This window comes from Harpia harpyja, chromosome 16 (assembly GCF_026419915.1).
Source record: "Harpia harpyja isolate bHarHar1 chromosome 16, bHarHar1 primary haplotype, whole genome shotgun sequence".
NCBI classification, from domain to species: domain Eukaryota; kingdom Metazoa; phylum Chordata; class Aves; order Accipitriformes; family Accipitridae; genus Harpia; species Harpia harpyja.
This window is the reverse complement of record NC_068955.1, coordinates 20,585,964-20,609,559: the sequence shown is the minus strand read 5'-3', so window position 1 is coordinate 20,609,559 and position 23,596 is coordinate 20,585,964. Positions and strand designations below refer to the sequence as shown.

The 23,596-nt window shown below is 42.9% G+C and overlaps 1 protein-coding gene across 5 annotated transcripts in view; it reads left to right on the top strand.

The window, feature by feature from the left end:
* The window catches only part of DENND2B (DENN domain containing 2B), a 182,294-nt gene that overhangs the window by 139,976 nt on the left and 18,722 nt on the right, over positions 1–23,596 (top strand). For all 5 annotated transcript variants that reach the window (XM_052810928.1, XM_052810927.1, XM_052810931.1 and 2 more), the window contains 4 exons: positions 929–998; positions 10,516–10,593; positions 14,585–14,725; positions 17,708–17,856. In XM_052810928.1, coding sequence (XP_052666888.1) covers positions 929–998; positions 10,516–10,593; positions 14,585–14,725; positions 17,708–17,856 — 438 coding nt within the window. The remainder of the gene's footprint in view (positions 1–928; positions 999–10,515; positions 10,594–14,584; positions 14,726–17,707; positions 17,857–23,596) is intronic.

Sequence of the window (23,596 nt, the reverse complement as noted above, 5' to 3'; positions counted from 1 at the left end):
AGAAATTTTTATTGGCTTACGTATGGCATATGCAACATAAACATGTTATATTCTGTGTTGCTTGGCTGTATTATTCACTGTGTGGAAGCACCGAAATAGTGAGTTATTGAAAACACTGAAGGAGAAGCAGACAACTGTGTGGGCAACATTGGTATGAGAATCACACAGCCCTGCCCACACAGCATTTTACCTCTTCTGCTGCCGCTCGCCTGGACAGACCTTTCATAAGCTCATGTTTGTGAAATAAGATATCCCTCCCATATACAGCTATAATTATATAAACCCTGGCATTCCAGCACAAAGAAAAAGTGTTTTATATAATGCCATTTAAAACTTGCAAAGTGGTCAGGAATGTTTCTCTGTCCAGGCACAAATTCACAGACCCATCCCTTTACCTGTGCTGTAATTATAGCCTTAAACTGTTGGTTTACTTCTCTGTCACAAATGGTACTTACTCTAGACAGGGATATAAAATGAGCTGGATTTTGGAAATCTGTGTTGTTTCTGGATTAGAAAATAATTTCTCTACTCTTAGGGAATATCTAAGGTTCTCCCTTTAAGAACAAAGCACAGTCCAAAGACAGGATCAAACTAAAATGTGAGGGAGATACAGCATTTGAATACTGCCCTCAAAATCTGATTCATGTTTTCCTTCTGCAATACAAAGGGACTGCCATGTCACTGAAATTCGGCACCCATCTCTTCTTATAATAAGATAGCTAGGTTGTCCACAACTGTGCAGGTATTTTTGTTCTACTGTTTATGGAATTTGTCCACATAGTATGTCCAGATGATGAGCAGAGGGAGAAAAGACCCTCCAGTAGGTAGAATCTCTCACTGGATAAGGCAGTATCCCTTTCTAAATGACCTACCTCTTAGCTATGCTGTAGTTCTGATAGTAAGATCTGGGCAATTTATTTTCTTCTAGTGAGACCTTCTCTTTTATGCTGACTGGGGAAGATGGGAGCCGGCGGTTTGGTTATTGCAGGAGGCTGTTGGTAAGTACATCACCTTCACCTCAAAATGCAGAATTCTGTTAAACAATATCTCAAAACTATAGTCTGAATTTTGAGGGTGTCTTTCATAGTTTTAAAAGAAAGCTGAGTTACTCTGAAATTTTGGAAATGTAAGGAGCTCAAGTAAAGTAAGAATTTTTAATGGCTGTCTCAAATACATCACAAGTCTTGTAGGAAATTCATAAGAATGTGGAAAGTTTCTTCTGTGAGCACTTTTAAAATTCTTTGATTCACATGCTTTCAAGCAGAATCAGAAATACTACAGCATTTCAAACAAAGGCAAATGTGGTATTTCTAAACATTTGTGAGTAGTATTTATCTCTTGGACAGCTGCTTACATCTCCAAAGTATTCTGCCAGCACTGCCTAATCAGTCTGCAGCAGCTCCGTGATGTAGGTAAATAAGCCACCCTGTCAAGTAGGAGGGCAACAATGGTGGAGAGCACACCACCATCACCATTTGCTCAGGACCATGCAATAAGCTGATGCCACTGCTGGGAAGTCTAGGTTCTCAGGCTCCTTTTCAGTCCTCGTGACCAGGGGTGGTCAACTGATGGTGCAGGGACCTGACAGCCTACCAAACAGTTTTGTCTCATCACCTGGAAAATCACTGGTCACCTGATAAATTGAGACCTTGGCAGTGTGTGTGTGTGTGTCAGGGGGCGGGGAGCAGGGGGGAGGAAACTGCACAAAGGCTTCTGACGTGTATTAAGGCAGGTGAAGCACAGTGCAAACAGGGATTTTGCTGTCCATCCTGCAGACCTGACTGGATGGCAGCAAAGCATAAAGCAGTTGGTTGCTCCTGCACTAGCTTGTGACTAGGTTCAGAGCCATGGCTCCTGTGCTGTTCACATGACAGTTGTTTACACTTGGTTGGAGAGTTTATATGGATATTGGATGCTGCAGGAGCCTTCTGCGTACTCTCTGTTCAAAATGAATATCTGCAGCAGCATTGCAAACTTGTAAATAGGTACCCCCTATCTAAGAGAAAGGGACACTGGCACTTTCCCCTTCCTTCCCTCTCTGGCATGATTTCCCATCTTTCCAAGCAGGGAGAACCTGCCTTCAGTAGCTTTCAGTGGCTTCCAGTAAGCAGACAGAGCAACTCGATGTCATTAGAGCAGCACACTCCATCCTGCATGCTGCCTGTACCTGACCCTGCTCTTACCCAGCTCTTTTTCTATGGCAAAGCTCCTTGTCGTGCAGACAGCAGATGCTCTGCCTGGGACGTATTGCTGTGTGTGGTTCCTCTATTTGTAAGAAGTTTCGTTTAAACTAACATAACAGAAAACTTGTTTATCAATTCTGTGGGCGGTATTTGCCATAGGTAGCATCACAGAGACTTGCTTACTCTGTATAACACAGTGTGTAAGTGTGGGCCACAACAAGTTTTATATGTGGAAAGGAAATGTCAATGAAGGCTTGTGTTGCAGTAGATGTAGGGCTGGTCAGGGGGTGATTCAGAGATAAACAAGCGGAGCACCTGGAAGGTATCCTTTCTGGTGTAAACAACCATAATAAGATGTAGGGCAGCAGTAAAATTCAATTACTTTTTTATATGTTGTCATTTAAAAGGATAATAATATATTTGGAAAAAAATAACAAAACCTCAGAAAATGTTGGCTAGAATTAAATTATGGAATGTTTTCACTCTACCAGGTAAAGGTGGTTTAAGACTTTTATGTTTCTGGGAATGTTAGCAAATTTGGAATCATGCACAGACCTTACATTTGTGAAATGCAAAACAGTTGATCCTGGACCAGGCTGAGACTGAAATTATCAGCCACAGTAAAAAAGATGTACGCGCAGGAATGTCGAATTAATTTGTCAATGGAGGATTAACATAGGCTTTTTTTACTCACTTAAGGTTCAGTGAAATCCACCTTACATTAAAGGCAGCATAAAAATAGAACACTGACTTTCAGCTGGTGCAGAAGATAGGTTAGCATAGTAGGAAATACCAGGAACAGAATTAAATCAATACTACACACTTTTATATAAATGGTCTTTTGATACAGCATTGGAGATTGTTTTTATCCTCCATTGACTATGGCAAAAATCAATCAACCAGATAGCAAAAAATAATTTAAAAAAGGGGAAGGTACTGTCTTGCTAAATCTATCTAATAATTATAAAGCCAGTTATAAAGCTGATCTGCTGCTGCCCTGGGAGATCACAATTCAGGATGTTTCATCTGGTTCCAAAACCTCACATGCAGAAGCTGACATGTCTCATTTCACTGGTACAGCCTACCCAGCAGAGGAAAGTGGAGTGATACCAACATAGCTTGTCCTTTTCTGGGGCAAATTCTGCCGTGCCTTCTGAGAGCAAAACTGGTACGGTCTGGGGCTTAGAAAGAAAGAGGATTTTGGAAGCTGCAGAGAAACATCTCGGCATTTTTCTGTCTGGGGAAATGCAAAAGTAGCAGAGATCTACTGTTTCTTGAATCCTTCAACCTCTTTCTGTCCTGCTGGGAGAAATGGTGGAATTGGGGTTGTTACCTGAAGTTCCTTCTCCATAGGGTTCAGCTGTGCTCACAAAGTGTAACAATTTCTTGTAGCCTGCAAATATCCGTGCATGGGTGGAACAGCCTGACTGATGTGTACCTCAGTGTGGTATTTCTATTTACAGGCATGTGCATACTTTCTTATTTTATATATGCAAATACAGAGTTTGTACAGGCAACAAGGAGCACGTAAATTCTGCAGGCACTGTTTATATGCCAGAGGCTTGGGGTCTAAAGCAGATTTTTATATTTGAGTGTCCAATTTCCTGAGCAGTTTCTGAAAGCTTCAATTAGGGTGGCTCTGATGTCCAGGAGCGCACAGCATCTCCTCTGATTAGTCCCATTCCCGACCTACAAGTTCTGTCAAATGTAGCAACCATAACTTGGGACCTACCTGCCGGTTTTGGCAAACATTACATAAGAGAAGGGTGGGGCCATACTGTGTGATATAGAACCATAAGAAAACCCTAAAATCATTATAAACTGCTCTGCTTCAAGACAAGCCAACTGCTGTGAGGCTAATTCCTTAGAAAAGATTCCCCAGCTGTCCTGGCAAGGGATGCTCTTGTAATACCCAGTGAGAGGTGTCTCACGCCTTCTAGAGCATTTGGCAGTCCTCGGCAGCAGGCTCCGTGGCTGGATGGGCCAACCAGCCTGATCCTGTGAGGATGGCTGGCTGTCTCTTCTGCAGAGGCTGGTGTTCCAATTCATTTGTTTATGAAACAATTATTTTTTGTCAGCCTTGTTCTCCTTTGGCATGTTGTGATATGAACAAACTGCTTCACTTTTTCTTTTCTGCCTTCGGATTCTTCCAGGCCCTTTTTTGGGGGTGTGTGTGCTAAAACCCTGCCAAAACTACCTCACGAGATACAGTGACAATTACGTTCTGTTTGTACTACAAGTCCTGTACAGTATCCCTTTTAAATGTATTTATATTGTTTTGTTTCCTTTTGGAACAGGATTAGAATGGAATGTAACCTATTGTACCACAGCAAACAATCTGCACTTCCATAGATAGCATGAAGTTTTCCAGTTACATCTTGATACCTCCAAGGCAATCGTGTAACAGCTTTCCTAGTGACTTGATGTGAGAAGTATGCATCTTCGTATAAAAGGAAATGGGCCAATATATAGTAGAGATATTAACTCTCACTACTATGACATTTTACTGCAAATAAGACATTTTTTATTTAATAACAGATTAACTTTCTTTTCCATGCTAATTAATCCATCAACTTGCTAGGCTCTTTTCTAGAGCTGTTCTTGGGCTGTGGCTCTGTGATATGCACATGTCAGCAGCAAAGATGATTTGAGAAGTTCCTGCTGACGGCTTAGCCTCACCTGACTGGTCATGTCCCTCTCCATTACAACGCCCCTGGTGCTGTGGGGCAGCAACCTGGGTAGTGGCAGAAGGGAGAGCAGGAGCACAGGAACAGTGGGAGCACACGGTAGGGAAGGAACAGGGGTGAAGCTGCTATAACATGAATCTGAGTGTACCTTGTAAAATACAGATTTTTAATTTGGTTTAGTGTAAAACTTCGTTTTACTAATTGCCTTGATTTAATATGTTAAAAAATTGCTTTCTAAAGGGTATGACTGAAATCTTAGCTCTTCTTTATCTGTCCAAGTCCATAGGCTTGTGCCCAGTAAGAGCACAGTGTATATACAAGGATCACAGTGGTGAAAGCAGGGACCTTCTCAGTGAGTTTCTGCTGACAGAGCCTCAGCTGCAAGACCCACCAGTACGTGAAAATCTGCAAAACTTTCCTTACTGGGAGGCCATGAATGGTCTCTGCAGCCCAGAAAAAGGGTGTAGACAGCCAGAGAGACACCAGGCCTGTATCCTTTAGGAGATGCTTGGATCCAGTGCAGCTCCTCGGCAGCCTGGGTTGTCAGCGGCCTTGTGGCTGGGATCCACAGCCATGCCAGCCCCTGTCCCCAGGGACAGTCATAGCATGTAAGCTGCTGTTTTATGGGATCTTCACAAGCATCTTGGGCTTTACTGCCATGGGTGTTGCTGCGGATGCTGACGGGTGCTACTTCTAGCTAGTGGTGCCATACTGGAGTATAACATACTCCATCCTCAAAACAATGAAAGTCCTGCAGTTTGTTGTCACAGCTGGCAGCTGGTTCATGGGAATGGTAGGAGACATAGGGCAGACATCTGAGAAGAGCCAGTTCTCAGAGCAGAAGGCCTGACAATGTCAGGATTTCTTGGCTGGTAACTTTGTACTGGCAGAAATAAGATGAAAATTTGCAGGGTCTGTTTCACCCTATCCTACCTCTTTCTTCCCTCTCACTTAAGAAATGGTCCTCCAGCACTTTTCTGGGCTAAGATGAGCCAGCCCCAGGAGTCAGTGGAGGAGTGGCTGCCTGAACATGAAGTGTGTACATTAAAACATGAAAAGCAGTCGTTAGGTGGGACTAGTCCATCCTGCATTTGCTGGGGCAGGAGAAGGGAATTTGTTACACTGTGAAAGCAACTTTTGTGGGATGCAGACTAATGTTTATGGAACTGAAAAAAGCTCACTAGAATACCTTTTCTTCTTGCCTTCTTCCCTCCATCTTGCCCTCCCCCAAGCACCTTCGATAGCCCAGTACACATTGGGTGCCCTGGAATTGAAAGTTCATGTTTCACATATAACAAGAAGACTTTAAGACAAGCTTTTGGATTTAAAACACCAACAGTTTTCTCATGGTCTGAATTTGGATTGGCCCTAACAAGGAATCAAGAGCTGCCACAGAAGCTGGCTTGTGACTGATGTATTCATTTTAGACTCCCAACATTGGAAGTGTTCTGATTCCTGGTACCATTAAGGAACATCTCTATTTCTGGATATGTTGGCTTGCTGGTGAGGCTAGGGCTTGTGTGGCCATGAGGATGTGATTGCATTAGGCTTAAGAGAGTAGTGATCTAATCTGATCTGACACAATAACCTGATTTCTGCAAACCTACTTTTCAGTCTCTGTATTTGTAGGTTTGTCATTGTTTAAATTAAGCCAGCAACAGAATAGCAGACTTCCCAAGAAGGAGCCTTTCTGGGTTTTCAGTATGTCTCTCTCTTTCTGAAACTGCCAAGCCTTATCTAGTATATGCAGAAAAATGTTAATGGGAGGCATTTCCTCTGTCTTCTTGATGTCATCCATTCAAGCTATGCACCCCATCAGCTTGTGTGTGGCTCTAATAAAACTGAGCAGGAGAAATGTGCTGGGAGGTTATTCAGGAATACCCTGTTTCCCTGTTTAAGCTTTGGATTGAATCTGTATCTTTCATTGTTCCAAGATCAAGACAGTCCTAGACCCAGGTAGGATTAAAATAGTGTTCTCTTCACTCTCCTGCAGAAGGGATAAACATTACACAATATGTGTGTCAAAATGGCATTTGCATTGTCATTTAAATATTTTTACGTACTATCTCTGTTATATGATCATTGCTTTAATGACAGCTAATTGCAATTGAAGCATCTACAGTTCTGGTCTCAAAGGGAGCCCAGGGTGTTAGAGGCTTATGCATAGCTAATGCATGTGCTTTGCAAAGGCTGCTTCCTTCAGGCAACTCAGCTGCTGCTGTGCGTTTGTGATGGTCCTTTTTCACCTGGCCTTGGCGCAGCCCTTACTGCTTCCTCCGGTTTTCCTAATAATGCTCTCTGGGAATTATTTAGAAGATCTCAGGCAAGATGTCCTGTTTCATTTTGGGGAGGAAGGAACACACCCCTTCTGGAGTCTTCAGGTTGATGCTAGTCTGTTTCTTGCTGCACTCTTGCTTCTTTCAGATGGAAGGTAGGACTATGGTGCTCGTTTCTCTTTCTTGCTGTTTAGTAGGTGTGTTTTTGCTGCCTTTCCTCTCCACACAGTGTATCTTCAGGTAGATGGGTGAGGGTGGGAGGAGAAGTGCAGGAGGAAAAATGTTTTGTTTGGTCCTCACTACTTTGATTCCTCTGATGTCAACATGCTGGGACTAGCATTCCCCAGGTATTTCTGGGCTGCGAAACTGGGAGTTTTCCTGACACTCCACAGCCTCCCCGGTATCTTAAGAAGCCCAAACCACTGAGTTATGTGTCTGAATGGCTGGCGAGTATGCACACTGCAGGGACAGCCTGCCTTGTTTTGAAAGCAGGCGCGTGCAGTGTGTGAGACTCTCAGTGCTATGCCAGTCTGGGAGGAGATATCAGAAGGCTCCCCTAGATTTCGAGCACATGGGCAGGGAGGCGTGATTTGAAAGAGAAAAATGGCAGGGTTATTTTTTGGAGCAAAAGCCTCCTGTTTCTCCTGCCAAAGCAGGTTTTGGAGTGGGCTTTACTCAGTAAACTTCAGATTAAACTCACTATAAAAAAAGACTGTCCTGAGCCACTTGCAGACCAGCCCTGATGCAGATCTCAGCTCCTCCATCTCGTAGCCAAGTTCTTGTCAGTTTGTGTTCATCCTCTTGGGAAACTGTCTCGTTATCAACAAAACTCATTAGCATTTTCATTCGTGATACTGGACTAAGGCTGAAAATATCCTGGGCTCCATGAAAACAAATCAACCCCAAAACATCATCCCCTCCATCCCTCTTCCGGGAAGAGTGCAGTGGATCAAGGCAGAGTCACTCAGATGCCTCTCAGCTGTGCTCCTTTACCATACAGCTTCCCTGAACTGGACCTATTCCTTGTGTGGAAGTGTGAGACTTGAAGGACATGACTTGGACATGACTCCAAGGCTTTGTAGTTACCTTGTAGACCACAGCCTGCAACTTGGAAGCACTATCTTCTGGGAAGAGAGTAGGTTAAACCAGTACTGTTGGCCAGACCCAGTGCCCAAGTCTCCCCTAGTGAAGAGAGAGGAGTCCAGGCAGAGAAGGGAGGAGTGTCATGTCCCATACGATGTTTTTCTCGGAAAGAAGCAAACTGAAGCACAATGAGCAGGGGTTTTAGATCCATCTTTGAGGTGTAAACTAATGGCCGAGAGGGGAGGTTATGTGACAAATTGCCAGTGTTAAATATTTGAGACATCCTGCCCCTCAGAATGGCTCTGCCTGAGGCTTTTGCTTGCTGCCGCTTACAGATGATATGTATCCATCTGGGAGCCTGTGCTGTTTGCAGGAAAAAGTCTCTGAAATAACAGAAAAGGACGTTCTATACGATGAGTGCAAGGAGGGAAGAATCCCAGCTCTCAGAGACGTGTAGCCTTCAAGATGTTTGAAAGCAATGATATTTCATAAAGGAGAATCTTTGAGTAAGCGCTAAGCAGTTATTGTTTCTGGTCTTATAGATGACCCAGGAATGTGATGTTTTTACTGGCACTCAGTGAGACAGCTCTTGGTTGGGAGCTATCCAAGACTCCTGGCATGGCTTCGGCATTCCTGCAGATTTGACACAATGATTTTAACTAAAATCCCACATGCTTGATATAATCACTCAGTGCCTTTAGAAAGGGTTTTATACCTAATATGGACAAAAAAGGGCTCTGCTTTTTCAGAGATGTGACGTGTAGTGAGCAGGTTTGGATCCAGAAATAGACTCATCTGTATTCACTTAGCTTTGGTATTTTTTTGTGGTCTTTATTATAACAGGCAGGCACCTGCTGACTGTCCAAGTCTAGATTGCAATATTCAGATTTAAAAAGCACAGCTACTCCTCAGTTTCTCTTCATTGACATCTGTGACATGTAAATGTGAAACACACCGTGGGGAAGTTAATCACTGTATTAGCAAAGTCTAATGATGAGACAAACATAAAAATACACTGACCTTCTATGTGGATACAGAGGAGATGACCAGCCACTTTGGCTAAACGTACAAGTGGGCAGAAGCTGATGGAAACAGTGACTGAGCTCCTTTATCACAGGGTCATTATTAATGGGGATGATTCTGTCACTGCTGCATATCAATAATGTACAGCTGCGCAAAGAGGCTAAGTGATGCCGAGTGGTTCTTCTACAGCCACTTTTCACTCCATGCAGCACAAGCACAGCTGACTCCACGAGACGGAAGGAAGTAGGCAGCCTTGCTTATTGTCTCAGATCCCACTTTCAGCTTTTTGCTGCTGGGGTACTGGGGTTTGCTAGCGTATCTGCAGCTGTTTTGTGCCATGATGGACGTAGCTCCTGGACGAGGCAGCGCCATGACTTCCTTGCATTGTATCTTGGGACTATGTGTGACTGCATCTGAAGTCAACAAGCTGCCTTGCTCAGCATTGGTCTAATTCTACTTCTTTTCCAGTAAATAACCTGCATCTAGCCAGTGATTGTACCCTTCTTTCACACACAGTGCTGACGGGCCTTTCCCTGCAGTGGTATAGGGAGGGTTGCAGAGTCCAGTATGCTGAGGGAATACATGTCAGTTATGCCAATTTAAACCATTTGCTTCTCTAGGAAATATCTTCAACAGGATGGTTGTAGAGGACAGTCTTTATAGGTTTTCGGTTTGGTTTTTTTGGGGGGGGGGGTGTGCATCATTGATTCATACTTGCCACTAAGTTATTTAAGAGTTTCATGTTTCTCACGCATTAATCTGAGGAATTTAATGATTTAGCTCATGCAGCTTGCCTTTGTTTAGGTCTATGAGCTTGCTTTCTGTAAGTTGAGCTCTCTTTGAACATCATGGAGGGAGTGGGAAATTAAAGCCGTCGTAACCTCCCTTAGCACTGTAGTTCTCATCTTCCAGCACATGGTCCCAGGGTGGCCCCACTCCTCATGCTGCAGCAGGAGCAGAGGACAATGATAGCACAAGCATGAGTTACAGTTGTAGTTAAATGTGCTTTTATGCCTGCAAGCTGGAGAGATATTAGAATACAGCTCCAATGTGCTGTGATTTCCAAAGTGGATAAGCACTATTTACGCTTTTTAGTTTACTGTCTTATGGAAGAAATATGATGCTTTCCCAACAGTAGCTATTTTGATGGAGAAACGGATAGTGAAATATGTCACATGATGGCCAACTGTGTGATCAGAGGAGTGTATTTCCTTATGACTCCAAATTAATATGTAATTTCAATCTCCTTTTTACTGTTATCAGCCAAGTGGAAAAGGCCCACGCCTACCTGAAGTTTATTGTGTCATCAGCCGGCTGGGGTGCTTTGACTTATTTTCCAAGGTAAGAAGATTTTTTTTTTCAATATTGCTTTTTAATTTGATTGTTTACTGAGACACATCCGCAGTGATGAACCAGATGAGAAGAATTTCTTCCTTTGATGGGAGACAACTGTATTTTACAGTTGCTGTTTTGGATATTCCATCCCTATTACTGGGTTCATCAAAGAATGTCTTATTACTTCTGTGACTGAGGCAGAACTTGATTCAAAAAACATCTGGGTGTCTGTATGATCTGGCTGACTGAAGTTTTTTCCATTGTTTTCTAAAGCCATTCTGTGCTGAGCTGTAATTCTTGGCATCCACAGTTTGAATGATGGGCCAGTACCACTTTTACTCCAATAACCTGTGGAATGATGAGGTTAAGAAAAAAGATTATTTGATAAGTGAATTCTATATGCTTAATTCTACTGACATGTTTTTTTTATCCTAGTAGGGTGGGAAAGCATGGATAATCTTTTAACTGGCCTCCACATTAATGAATCCAAAGCTGCATTGTATGCTGATGTGGTTTATCTAGGTAATACAATTCTTGACACAAGAGTTTCAAGACAATAAGCAGGGCATTGCAGCTAAACTGAGGGATTGAATAGCCATAGAAACAGTTAACTGCCAGTCAGCTCCAGAGCCACAAGCATTCTTCTTTTGTAAGACAAAGGATTATTAAAATTAACTATTAATAACATTTCTGATTGATTAACATCTGAAATATCTCTCTAGCTGCCAGTTTAGGGCCTCCTAGTCCTCTGAAATTGTGCCCTGAAAAATCCAGTGATCACCTCAGAGTATCATGTAGGATTTGCTGGTGATCTGTGGAGAACAATGATATGTCTAATGTCAAATGGCTGCCTTCCCCTTTTCCAATTTTGATACAGTGTTCATAGAAATGTTGTTTTAATTTGCCAGAGATTTTCACTTCAGATATGGGAAATCTCACAGAACTTGCAGATTTTTCTTGTTCATTTGTATAGGAATAAAGTTGAAAAGAACATGTAAATCATTGAAGTTAATAAAAATCATAGCATTTGTATTGTTCATATGATCTAATAATCATACAGAATGTTATCTTCAAAGCAGGTTTCAAGCTTTTCTAGATAAAACTTTGTTTAACACAAATCTTGTGTGAAGAAATACAATTGGGTTGCAATAGTTAATTGCAATTCTGCTTCTGACGTCTTTCATAAAGGTCTGAAATCAAGGGTTTATAACAGTCTCTCTTAGACATAATATGTATCTAAATACAGATATCTGTGAGAGAAATGGAATGCATTGTTCTGGGAGGATAACACAGCTCACCAAACTTGTGGTATGGAGAGATGTCCTGAGGGTCTTTGTTTGCTTTTATGTTTTTATCTGATTTTCAAAGGAAACCTTGGGAGAGGGGAAAAAAAGGCAAAACATTAAAAAAAAAAAAAGTAAGTATCCTCCTTACAACCAAGTATCACTGCAGCTGAGCTATAAAGTCAGGCAAGGAAGGTCATTGCAGCAAAACTGCAAATAATCTTTTTTCTCAGTTCAATCTGTAACTTGAAAAAAAAGTGTCTGATCATCTAGCCAAAGTGAACCCAAGGCTGATGGGTGAATGTAATTTCCCTGGCTTCAGCACGGGCTGTTCCCAGGCATTGTGGCAGGCAGGTCATGGCCACATGGGCCTCAAATTCTTGGTCTGTGCAGGAAGGCAGGCTCCCACTCAATTGCATATTGGGCCCTGAATGGGGCTGTAACACACCTGTGCTCTTTTTCAACTATTGGGCTCATGGAGGGGCTGGGCTGCAAAAGGAACCCATCCGCACTGGAGTCTGGCCACAGCAGTACTGTCCTACAGAGGGCTGGTCACCTCCTGAGGGTACCGGCGCCAGGGTGGGAGCAGGGTGTTTGGCAGCACACAGGGTGTTTGGCAGCATGCGGGGTTGACTCCAGCCCTGGGCTGGATTTAGCACAGCTCTTTAGCACACACTCCAAGCACTGCATTTGGAAAGGGTTTGGACGAAACAGCTGTTAAATGAAGGAGGAAGAGTTTGAACCTTAGCATCCCTGTTGGTTTTGAAGACAGATGTGGTGTGGATGGAGACAAAAGTTCTTGAAAAGTGAGACGGTCTCTTTTTCCAGCCTAGTAAGAGGAACCTGGGTTGTCCTAATCGATAAATCCAGTGAAAGAAAGGAAAATGATCATGATGGTGCACTTTGCCAAAATAGTCAAAACAAGGAACAGTTGCCTTTACAGAAAAATGTGAGTGATGAAGGACCACAAGATATTAAACCTTGGATATTGTTTATCAGAAAAGTAAAAGGAGTCCTCTGTTTTAAAATGTTTATCATCCTGTTTCTGATAGCCTGCATTATTTTCATCTTATTCAAAGCCTTTTATGCTCACAGTTCTAATACCTACTGCTGAGGCAGACTTGAGAACCACAGATGTCTTTACTGCCAGCCAGTTCATTTGGTCATGGTTTCAACAGATGTTTTTGACTATTTTATCTCCCGAGATCTCTGTTCAACTTTTATTCGGTTTAAATGCTCCTTTTAATTTGTGTTGTGAAGGTTGTTGGGACAGGGATATGCCACACACATGGCCCCCAACTCCAGCAACATAAAGCATTGAATAGTGACTGCAGAAAAGGAGATATGTGTTGGGCACGTTACAACTGTGTGCTGGCAGTGTGCAGGAGCACTAAGGGACCCGGGGCATAGCCTTGGTTCATTACTACTTCCCATTTGGGCAGCTGGTTTTGTTTGGTGAGGATAGTTGTTGTGCTGCAAATTACATCAAGAATGAAATTAGTGTCTTCATTTATGGTTATCTGCCACTTCCATGGACTGGAATGCAAGCTATGTATATAGTGTCAGCTTTGCTTTAGTTAGGTCTTTGCTATGTTGCAAGGAGGAAGGGGGAACTATGCACCAGTGAATGCCTCTGTTGGCATTTGGTGTCACTAAATAGCTTACAGCTATCATTGTAAGTCACCAGCTTGTGCTTAAGTATCTTTTAATGTTCTGTTTCAGTGAAAAGCATTTCCAAGAGAAACAAGGGAAAATGCCTGGCTCAGACCCATTAACTCTTGTATGGCTTTTTGCTCTTGAGTGGTGGTTAAAAGATCACCATTTCAGGTCAAACCACTAATTGCTTTGAAGGTTGCTTTCTCATCTTCTTTAGGTTTATCATCTATATGGTCTGTCTAATGTGGGAAAACTTAGCTGTGATCTAATTTATGTTGGCCCATGTGACCAAAGAGAGAAGAAAATAATAGTCCTCTCTATCTGTAAGAAGTTCCATCTGTTTATTTCAAAACTAGATTGCCTGCTCTGCGTCATGTCAAACAGAAAATGACCTTAATGCAGGCACCCAGTGTAAACAGCTGGGCATGCTTCACGAGGCTGCTCGCGGCTGGCTCCAGCTCAGCACAGACTGTGATGTGACTGCTGCTGCCACGGCCAGGACTCCTCCAGGAGCTCTTTCCTGGTGGACCTCTGCTGGTATCATAGTGTGGCAGGGTTGCTTTTCTTGCTGGTCTGGCTTTTTCCTGCCCTCTCAGTTGAAATGGAAGAGATGCCCAGGGTAAAAGAAAGTGTTTCTCCTTAATACAAACTTCAAGATGTACCACTGAGATGTGATGCTGACCTGGCCTGTGATCGTGGGATTTATCTTGATCCTTCTCTCCTTCAGCTCACCCTGTTGTTCAGGCAAAACCCCAACAATATAGATCACTTTTGCCATGCTGACTCTTCTTTCTCCTTTCCAGATTTGTTATTTCTTAGTTGTCTCTGTGTTAACTGCATGCACAAACAAGCTCCATTTTGTAACTGGAAAACTTACTTTTGGAGTATGATCGAATCCCATGGGTTTAACAGTAGTGAAGAAATGCATGGCAGAGGAGAATTAAACTTAGATCTGCCACCATGTGTTTAGGCATATGTGGGTCCAAAGATGCTTCAAAATTGTATGTGGTGCTGACATGTTCTGTCTCTTTCTCTCTTATGTCTTACTAATGGATCAGATCCTGGATGAGGTTGAAAGGAGAAGGGGAATATCTGCTGCCTTGGTTTATCCATTTATGAGGAGTCTGATGGAATCTCCTTTTCCTGCACCTGGAAAGACAATCAAAGTCAAAACCTTTCTGCCTGGAGCTGGAAACGAGGTAAAAAGCAACTGCAAACATTAAAAGGCAAAGCATCCCCCCTCACCACTCCAATATCAAACAGCAAAAGAAAAACAAGACGAGACATATGGATACTGCAAGGCATGTGAGGTGGCACACCCTCAAAATGAGCAGTGCAGGAGCTGCACCAGTGTTGATATGCTAATGCTAGTTCCCATTGATGATTATAAACCAATTTATTTTTATGTATTTGTTATTTTATGTTTATTAATAAGTTGTGTTTAAAAAAACCCCACAAACAACACAAATGTCCTAGTATGCCTGGCCTAGTGTAGTTAACAGACTACAGTGTTGCTGAGCCTTATCACAGTGATAACAAGCAAGTGTTAAGTTTCCCATGCTGACTGTACTTGAACAGTTCAGCAGCTGGTTGTTATTGCAAACTTCATTCCTGCTGGTCCTGGCCTTGGTAGGAGGAGTGACCAGCAGTATTTAAATGGCTCTTTTTGGCAATAAATACCCTTTAACTGGCCCTCAAAGAAATAGTCTATGTTTGGAAAAGCATGTCATATAAAAGTTTTTGTGCATATGTGCACACACATATAATAGATTTCATTTCCTTTTATTACTGACTCAAGTAGCTGGAAGCCTAGCATTATACAACATACACCTTCCTAGAAAATGGCAATATTGGTGCCTTGCTTAAAAAGTTTTTTGTAACTTGAGGCTTGCTAGCCACTCGCTGTGTCAAATTCTGCTCTCTGTATGTCATTATGTAGGTTTACAGTAGCTCCACTCAAATGGGCAAGCATATAGAGGAAATACATTACTGCAGATAGGAATAGAATTTGGCCCAGTTAGTGAAAGCAGGAAAAAAATTCCCCTCTAGGGTTATTTTACTCTCATTAGGGTTAGTTTTACAGTGCTAATACTATTTTTACATTAAATCATATTTTCTCCAAGTGTAATGCCACTGACTTCAGTGGAGTGGGCCTGTAATGTCACTTGGTATGAAATGTAAAGAGTTCCTTGTATAAGTGACTTGCAAGGCATGTTTAAATCACAAGTGTTTTCTTCTGGAGAAGCAAAGGAAAACTGGTGTAACAGTGGTAAGATCTGTTAATGCTTTTTTGATGCGAATATATCTGGGAACCATGGATCTGCAACTTCTCTATCCTCTGCTCAAGCTTCTGAACTCTCCCAGAGAAAAACATTGAGGCAATTCCAAACAAACAAACAACTCTCTTCTGGCTGAGCTTTGCTCTCTGTTATGCTAGTACAAACTTGTTATTTAAATGGAATGCACTGGCTTAATTAGGAACAGAATCTTGTCCTTCCATTGTGGCTCCTCTGGCCTAAACAAAGATGATGATTAATTGGGAAGTAGACAGTATATTTCTTTGTGATGAGTAGACTGAAGCAGAAGGCTTTGCCAGGCAACAGAAAACATCCATGGCATTTGTAAAAGCTGCTGTAACTTGCATTGCATCCTACCCCGCAGCAAGATTTTAGTTGGAAGTTTTGCAGTAAAACCAGCTCCTCGTGATTTGGCACATAAACATGATCTGAGCTTGCAATCCCAATGCTAAGGAATGGAAGTGGACACCTTTACTGAATATGAGAAAGAGGAAGGCAGGCAGCATTTCCCGAGGAGGTATTCATGGTACACCATCGCTCCACTATTTGATTCTTACTGCTCTTTGGGGCAACAGCTGAGTGATGGGTATCTAATGCTCTGGCACCATAATGTTTCTGTATTTCAGGCTTAAAAAAAAAAGCAAATCTGTACACAAATACTGTTCTAACAGTGACATTCTTTTTACAGTCCTGTGTTACTGATCACAAACAATATTACAGCTAAACTGGTATGAACTGGTTTTGTTTCCAGTATCCTGTGATCTTGATCATATCCTTAAACTGTGTTTGTGAGGAATTTTGTAAGGGCTACTCCAGTTTAAACCCAATACAGTATGCTCGTGGAATGTGGTGTCATGTGCATGAAAACATAAAAGTGGTCTAAAGCAATAAAGTGATGGGTGATTTTTGGACATATGGAAAGAAGAAGATATAGATGTGTTCCTGTTAATATATCTTCAGAAATTTCAACACAGCTTCAAGTTGGCCAACTTTTCCCCTTTCCCTTCTGTTTCCTCAAATTCCTCAGTAGTTCATCATTTGCTGTCTTACACTTCATATTTTTCTCCCTCTGTTACTCTCTTCTTCATGTTATTTTTCCCTCTTCTTTTTTCTGTCCTCTGCCTTCAAGTTCCACATCTGAACATGTCAGTTGCAGAGTAGAAGGAAGATGTAATAAAGGAATCAAGCAAAAGGCATTTGAGAAAAAGAAGGAGAGGGCCTGAGGTCATGGATGAAGTATGAAAATTAGACTTTAAAGGGATGTCACAAGTCACCGTCTAAGACCTTGTCCTGACTCCCCAGTTAAGTATATATATGTACATATCTTTATGACAAAAAAGGTTTTAAACATTATCTAGTGAATTATGCATCATAGAAGAGTGAAAATGAAGTAAATTGGGTTTAAATTTTGCCCGGCCTTGAAGTTCAGTCCCTGGCTCCTATCTAGATGTGAATTTGAATTGCTAGCCAAGTTTATAACAAAATTTACCTTGTGTTTATGGCCGTTTTAACCCCGTAAGCTTCCGGCTCCAGTGTTTCCAGTTTGTTACTTGCTTCATACTGTTGCCTCAGCCAAGCTTTAAATTTCTGACAGGGCATTTAGAAGGCAGAATTATGCTTCCCTCGGAAATGACAGCAGATTTAATGCGCATAACTGTATTCTGGGAAGAAGAATGACTTGATAGTGAATTGTGTAATACGCCATTTCGCTGCAGTGCTGTGCCTCCAGCCTCAGTTTGCAAAAGAGGATGGGGGTCGTTCTCTGTGTCCCCTCAACAGGAAAGCATGGAGCAGAGCTGGAGGGCCTGGGCTGGGGTGCCAGGTGCCCCTGGCGCCATCAGTCCTGACCAGTGATGCTGACTGATGTTTGTTGGATGTGTTCAGGTCATTGAGCTGCGGCGGCCCATGGACTCGCGCCTGGAACACGTGGACTTTGAATGCCTTTTCAAGTGCCTCAGTGTTCGTCAGATCATCAGGATCTTTGCTTCTCTCCTCTTGGAGCGTCGTGTGATTTTTGTAGCAGATAAGCTCAGGTAAGTGGCAAAGGGACCTGAACCACACGTTCAGGACAGTACTATATCTGGATACAAAAAGCTTTATGAAATGTCCAGAATGGATGTCAGATGTGAGGATCCTCTCACTGTAGGATCTAAATAATTTTTACATCAATGGAAGTTATTTGCATCAGGTGGGGCACACATTCGCTAGTGGTCACTAACTACAAGCCACTTGTTCTGTCTTACTTTCCCATCTGTAAAATGGCGATACAAATACTCACCTGCTTCATAGTCAGCAAATGTTTGCACAGCGTTTTGAAGCAATAGAGTCCTAGCAATATTTCATTTCAGGTTTTGGAACACAGAACTCATAAACAGTAGCAGAGATCATCACTGAGGTGCTTCACCTCCCGGCCATGCAGTGCAGCCAGACAGGGAAGTTGGGTGCTGAGAGTTCATCTGGTTTGCTCCATGCAGTACAGAGAGTTTTTAATGGGGCTGTTTCAAATCCTGCACTACCAAACCCATCCAGTGGGAGTGTTAAGAATGCTATTGTGGTCCATCCCAACTAGTCATAATGTTTTTCCTGGTGCTCACGTGAACCTGAAAACATTTCCTTTCCAAAGCTCCATCTTGGGCTCCTTGCTACATCCTTTCAACATACCTCTTACTTCCCTGCCCTCTGATGGCAATCTCCCCTTCTCCCCTCCTTGGCTCCTCTGAGGCATGAACTGACCCCAAGGTATAAGGAGTGAAAGCGACAGGTCACAACTCCATATGGCCTTTACCAAGGAAATGGGAGCTCTGTGTAGGCTGCACCCCTGCCCCACAGCAAAGAATCATCACTTTTTTAGATGTTTGTGTAATCCATATAGAAAAGCATGGACATTGTAAAGAAGATGTTCTTTGCTGTGGCATGATAAATAATAAAAGATGGCAAATAAAAATAAAGACCATAATTTATTAGACTCAGGAACATCCAGCATCTTTTAAAAGGACAGAAAAGACTGTATGGGTGGTTAAAAACACAGATGGATCTACCCAAACAAACTCTGTTAAACATTTTATCAGCGCCGACCTTCTCTGAATGACCGCCAGAAATAATAGCTGCACTTAGTGGCCGCCAGTGTATATAATAGCAAAAATACTTTGCATAGTAAAAGCTTTACAACCTTTAGGGGAGAATTTCTTAAAGCTGCAGACCCTTCTCAGGTTATAAAATTACTTCCTTAGCAGTCTTTTTTGTTGTCTAGAACAACAGGAACATTTTATTTCATCCCTTCCCTTGTCAGTAACCCTTAGTTTGAATGAGCATTTGGGATGACTTAATTTCACATAAACTCCTGGTGAGAATTGTGTAGCTAGTCCAGGGTTTCTGCAGTACTTCAGTAGATATGTGAGTGACACCACGAATATTGGGACACATGGCTTTTGAAAATACCGTTGGTGCGTTCCTTCTGACTCTTTTTCTACAGCATGCTTAATTACATCGTTCTGTTTCTATTTTACCATTCGTTTAGCGGAATTAGTGGCACCCACAAGTCTGACTGTAACTCAGAATGACACAGGTCTGCGTTCCTTCAAATGGCACAATGATTTGAGTGGAAAATCACAGAAATGGTACAGAGAAAATGAGAGCTGTGCCGTGCGGCTGCCAACTACTGCTCTGCTTTGGAATTCCCAGTTACTCCTTTGTAGTATTGTCCTGGCTTGGCAAAGCACCCTGAGCCTTGATCTGTGGACCACGGGCACAGTACTGCAGGGATGACTTGCTGCAGGAGAGATCCTCAGCCAGGAGGGCTGGGACAGAAAGCAACCATTCCCTGGAGCGTTTCTCTGGGACAGCTGGCCTTGCCAATGTCATATAATGCTTCTGGGCACTGTTCAGAGAAAAGCAGCAACAATTAAACCTACTTTGACAGGCTTAAGGCAGCTTGGCTTGGAAAACAGTCATGTTGCCGATGCTGAGGCTCATGGTAACTGAGGATTTCATCAGGCAACCAGGGTTTTATACACATTGCAAGCCTGACTGGAAGCTAGTAGCTCAGGCTTGCCCGTGCAATTACCTTTCTCCTGATAGCTGCCTAGTCTTACAGGCCTCAGAGTAGAGGATAAGAGAGTCCTGCTTACAGGCAAAGTGCTGCTGCTCTCCCTTTTGGCACACACAAATAGGACACCAGGACCAACAGGAACCACAAATGATAAAGATCCCTTTCAGTAAACACATATCCAAACATTGCGCTTTCCTGCAAAAACTGTTCTCCAGTGAACTGTTGTTTCTGTTGTGAGAGCAAGCCATGGGATTAGGGGCCATTAGCACGCACTTTGAGAAAGGAGAGGGTACAGATGGATCCAAGAGGCTTATGAGGTTTTGTGGTTGCTCTTGTAAAAAGGGACAGAACCTTTCTTACAAAACCTTTCATATACTGACAAAACCTTTCATATACTTTAGTATACCCGTATGTACCCTTTATTATATACATATACTTTGTTTTGTTTAAAAAGAATATGACAAAATCTGATGTGGTAGATAAGGCCCTGGATTAAGACTCATGAATCTTGAGCTCTCCTTCTGAACCCTCCGACCTGCTGTGTGACACATGCTGGAAATGTAACTCCTCTTTCTTATCTTTCTTCTGGTCTGGGAACCGAAACACTCCAGGACAGAGACTGCTTGTTGCTCTGTGTGTGCACGCAGCTCTACCTGATACAGTGTGGCCCCTCTCAGCATGGGGATCTAGGAGGTACTGTAAAATAGAAACTAATAATGAGTCCTTTGACAAAGGCCTGGAGAAAGTGACAGTGGATTTAAATTCAATACTTACTGAGGTTTTCATGGTTTAAATGGGGATGAAGTCTAAAATGAAACACTCTGGCTTTGAGCTAATAACTGTCTGTCTTGGAACCTTTGCCTTGTCTGACGTGAATTTTGTTTATGGGCATCACAGCTGAAACTGAAGGAGTTTACCAGTAATGTGGAAAAAAAAAAGAAGTGAAATATCTTGCAGGTCCAGTCTGTGGGCCCAAAGAACGAGAGCAGGAAATTAAAAAGGTTTTACAAGGGTTTGATTTCTGCATGTACCCAAAAAATAGCTTAGAAATAAATGATGTTGAGGTTTAGGCTTCAAACAATGAGATGCAATGGACTTTTGTGGCTGCCTGTTTAACAGGTCTCCAAGCAATAAATGATTTCACACATTATACAGGTTTGGGAAAGTCATGCCTAGTGAAGTGAGATTCATTCAATAAATGGTTAGTTATGGTTCTTATAGTGCCCAGAATGTGAAAATTTATAGTCCTTGATCTTTGCACAGAAGAGGTTGCCATTTTTCAACACAGAAAGCGATGTTACCAGCGATGAGGAAACAATAGTAAAGTTTTGAATGACAGGACTGTGAGGTTGCCTTGGTTAGATATGTGCAGTTAGGTTTGGGGGGTCGCCAGTAAGTTGCTTATATATTTTTTCTGCTTGAAATTGGGTGAATAAATCCCTGCGGCTATTTGCTCACCTTCAAAAATGAATTTGAATCTGCCAGTGACCTTTCAGTATTTTGCTTTCCATGAACAGTCAAGAAGACAACAGAGAAATAGAGATAACAATAGAGAAATTTGGAAGAATAATAACAACTCATAAAGAGGTAACTTAAAGCTCCAGTTCCTTAAACATCTGCTGAAAGCACAACTGAGATGGTATGTCCCATTCCAGTTCCAATCCCTGTCCCAGCTGGGAGCCCCTATTTATGTTCCCAGCATTCTGCCTGTTCACCCCAACTCTGAAGCAATCCCATGACTGCCAGCTGCAAAGGGAGAGCTGCTCTAGTGTAGTCCTCTGAGGTTTGAAAGGCTAGGCAGCAGATGCAAAATCAGTGGGTTCTGGGGCTCGGGGAACATTGGTGTTGCTGCAGGCACAAAGGTAGCAACAGAAAATAAATAGAAAGCAAACAGTGGAAGAAAAATATTTGTCTGCTTGTTTTAGTTTTATGCTGGGGAAACAAATCTGTGGACAAGTTTGCTGAGGAGGAGATGTGTCCATGCATGTGAGAACAGTCTCTTTGCCTTTTCCCCTGAATGTTTGGGGGGGGGGGGGGGGGTGAGGAAGGCCTTGGGCATCTCAATGTCCCTTTGTTATAATCCCATTTTTTATAAATAAAACCCACTCTTGCTATAATCCACTATATTGTGAAGGACTCTGAGCATATTTTGCTTACATTTCACATGTGGGTCCAGTCCAATGCCAGTCAGAGTCAGTGCAAGTGTTTGGATGAGGCTTGTCTTCTGTTGTGAATCTAAATCCTAGAATGTTTTCAGTGGCCTTTCTGAAGCTTTAGAGGCTGTGAAAGGCTTCTACAGAGTCCCTGCTCTTATAAAAGACAAAATAACTTTTCATTGTTGTGAATTTTGTTTTTATATGAGATATTTCAGCTACATCTTAGTGAAGCAGGAGCATGGGCCTCAAGAAAAAAAATCTCTGTTGACAGCAATGGGGTTTATGTTCCTAAACCATACAGGTGAACTTGGAAATGTACCCCAAGGTGAAGGTGGGCCAGGCATTTCTCTAAGTGGCAGTGCCAGCTCATGAAGTCCTGTCTCCCGCTCCCCTTGTTTGCTCCTGCCCTGCGCTACGCTCTCCCTCACCCAGGAGGCTGTGCCAGCTCAGCCGCAGTAGGAATCACTCATTTTGAAGAGTTTCTTCAAACCAGATGAGCCCCTCGTCCAGGTCACACCAGGAGCTCCTGTGCTGGGAGAAGGGCAGAGCAGGGTGCTGGGACTGGTGGTGGGCAGGAGCGTTGGGATGGGCACACTTCAGGATGGTGTTGCCACTGAAAGGTGTCTATCATGCACCATCCTTAGGTGTGAGCCAGCTGAATTTACAATATCTCGTGAGACATTGTAAATTTGTGAATAAACCCACAAGTTTTTACCTGTGTGCAAGGGAGATCTGAGGGAATGAGGCTGAGGCAATGTTGGACGACAGCGAACTTCAGTGCAGCTAAAGCCCCTGCAATATCAGTGTCTTCCTCCCTTAGGGATGGTCACAGGTGACTTTGTCATCCCAAGGAGAGTTTTTTCCCTCCGTGTTTCTGTGCCTCTCTGCCAGCACACATCCCCTGGCCCAACACAGACCAGCAGTCTGCCACCTGGTGTGCTGCAGCCCCTGAAACCCTCCTCTGCGGCGCTCGCCCCGTGAAGTCAGGAGGTGCTTTTGCACGCACAAGCTAGGCACCTATGAGGTGGGAAGACTTTATCCTATTAAGGATAAAAAACTTTTATCCTGTTAAGGACAAAAACATCCCTACCCCTCCCCAAAGTATTTTGGACTGCCAGGAGGGATCTGTCTTCCAACACAACTGTAGAAAGTCCAGGCAGATCCCAGACCTGACCAAAGGTTATGGGCTCCAGACAGAAACACTGACTAATACAGGACAGAAGCATAAATATGTAAATACTGGGGGAAGTCATCCCGCAGGCATGTCCCTGTTAACTTTGTGGAGCAAAAGGGGAGCAGAGTGTACTTGCATTCAAGGGCAAAGGCTTTCAGAACAAACAACGGCATTTCCCTAATCTCACAGACAGAGACAGTTTAGGGCTGTCTGTGTTACGCCCGGGAGGTTCGGGGAGCGTTGACACTTGTCCTCATATTTCAATCTGTTGTTTTGGGAGTCGTGAGGCCATGCTAGAAAGCAGCACAGTTAGCAGTTGAGAGGCAACCTGGTCCCCATCTCTCAGTGCCTACCTAGAAAAACAGTATTAGGGATCCTTTAATCTAGCAGACAAA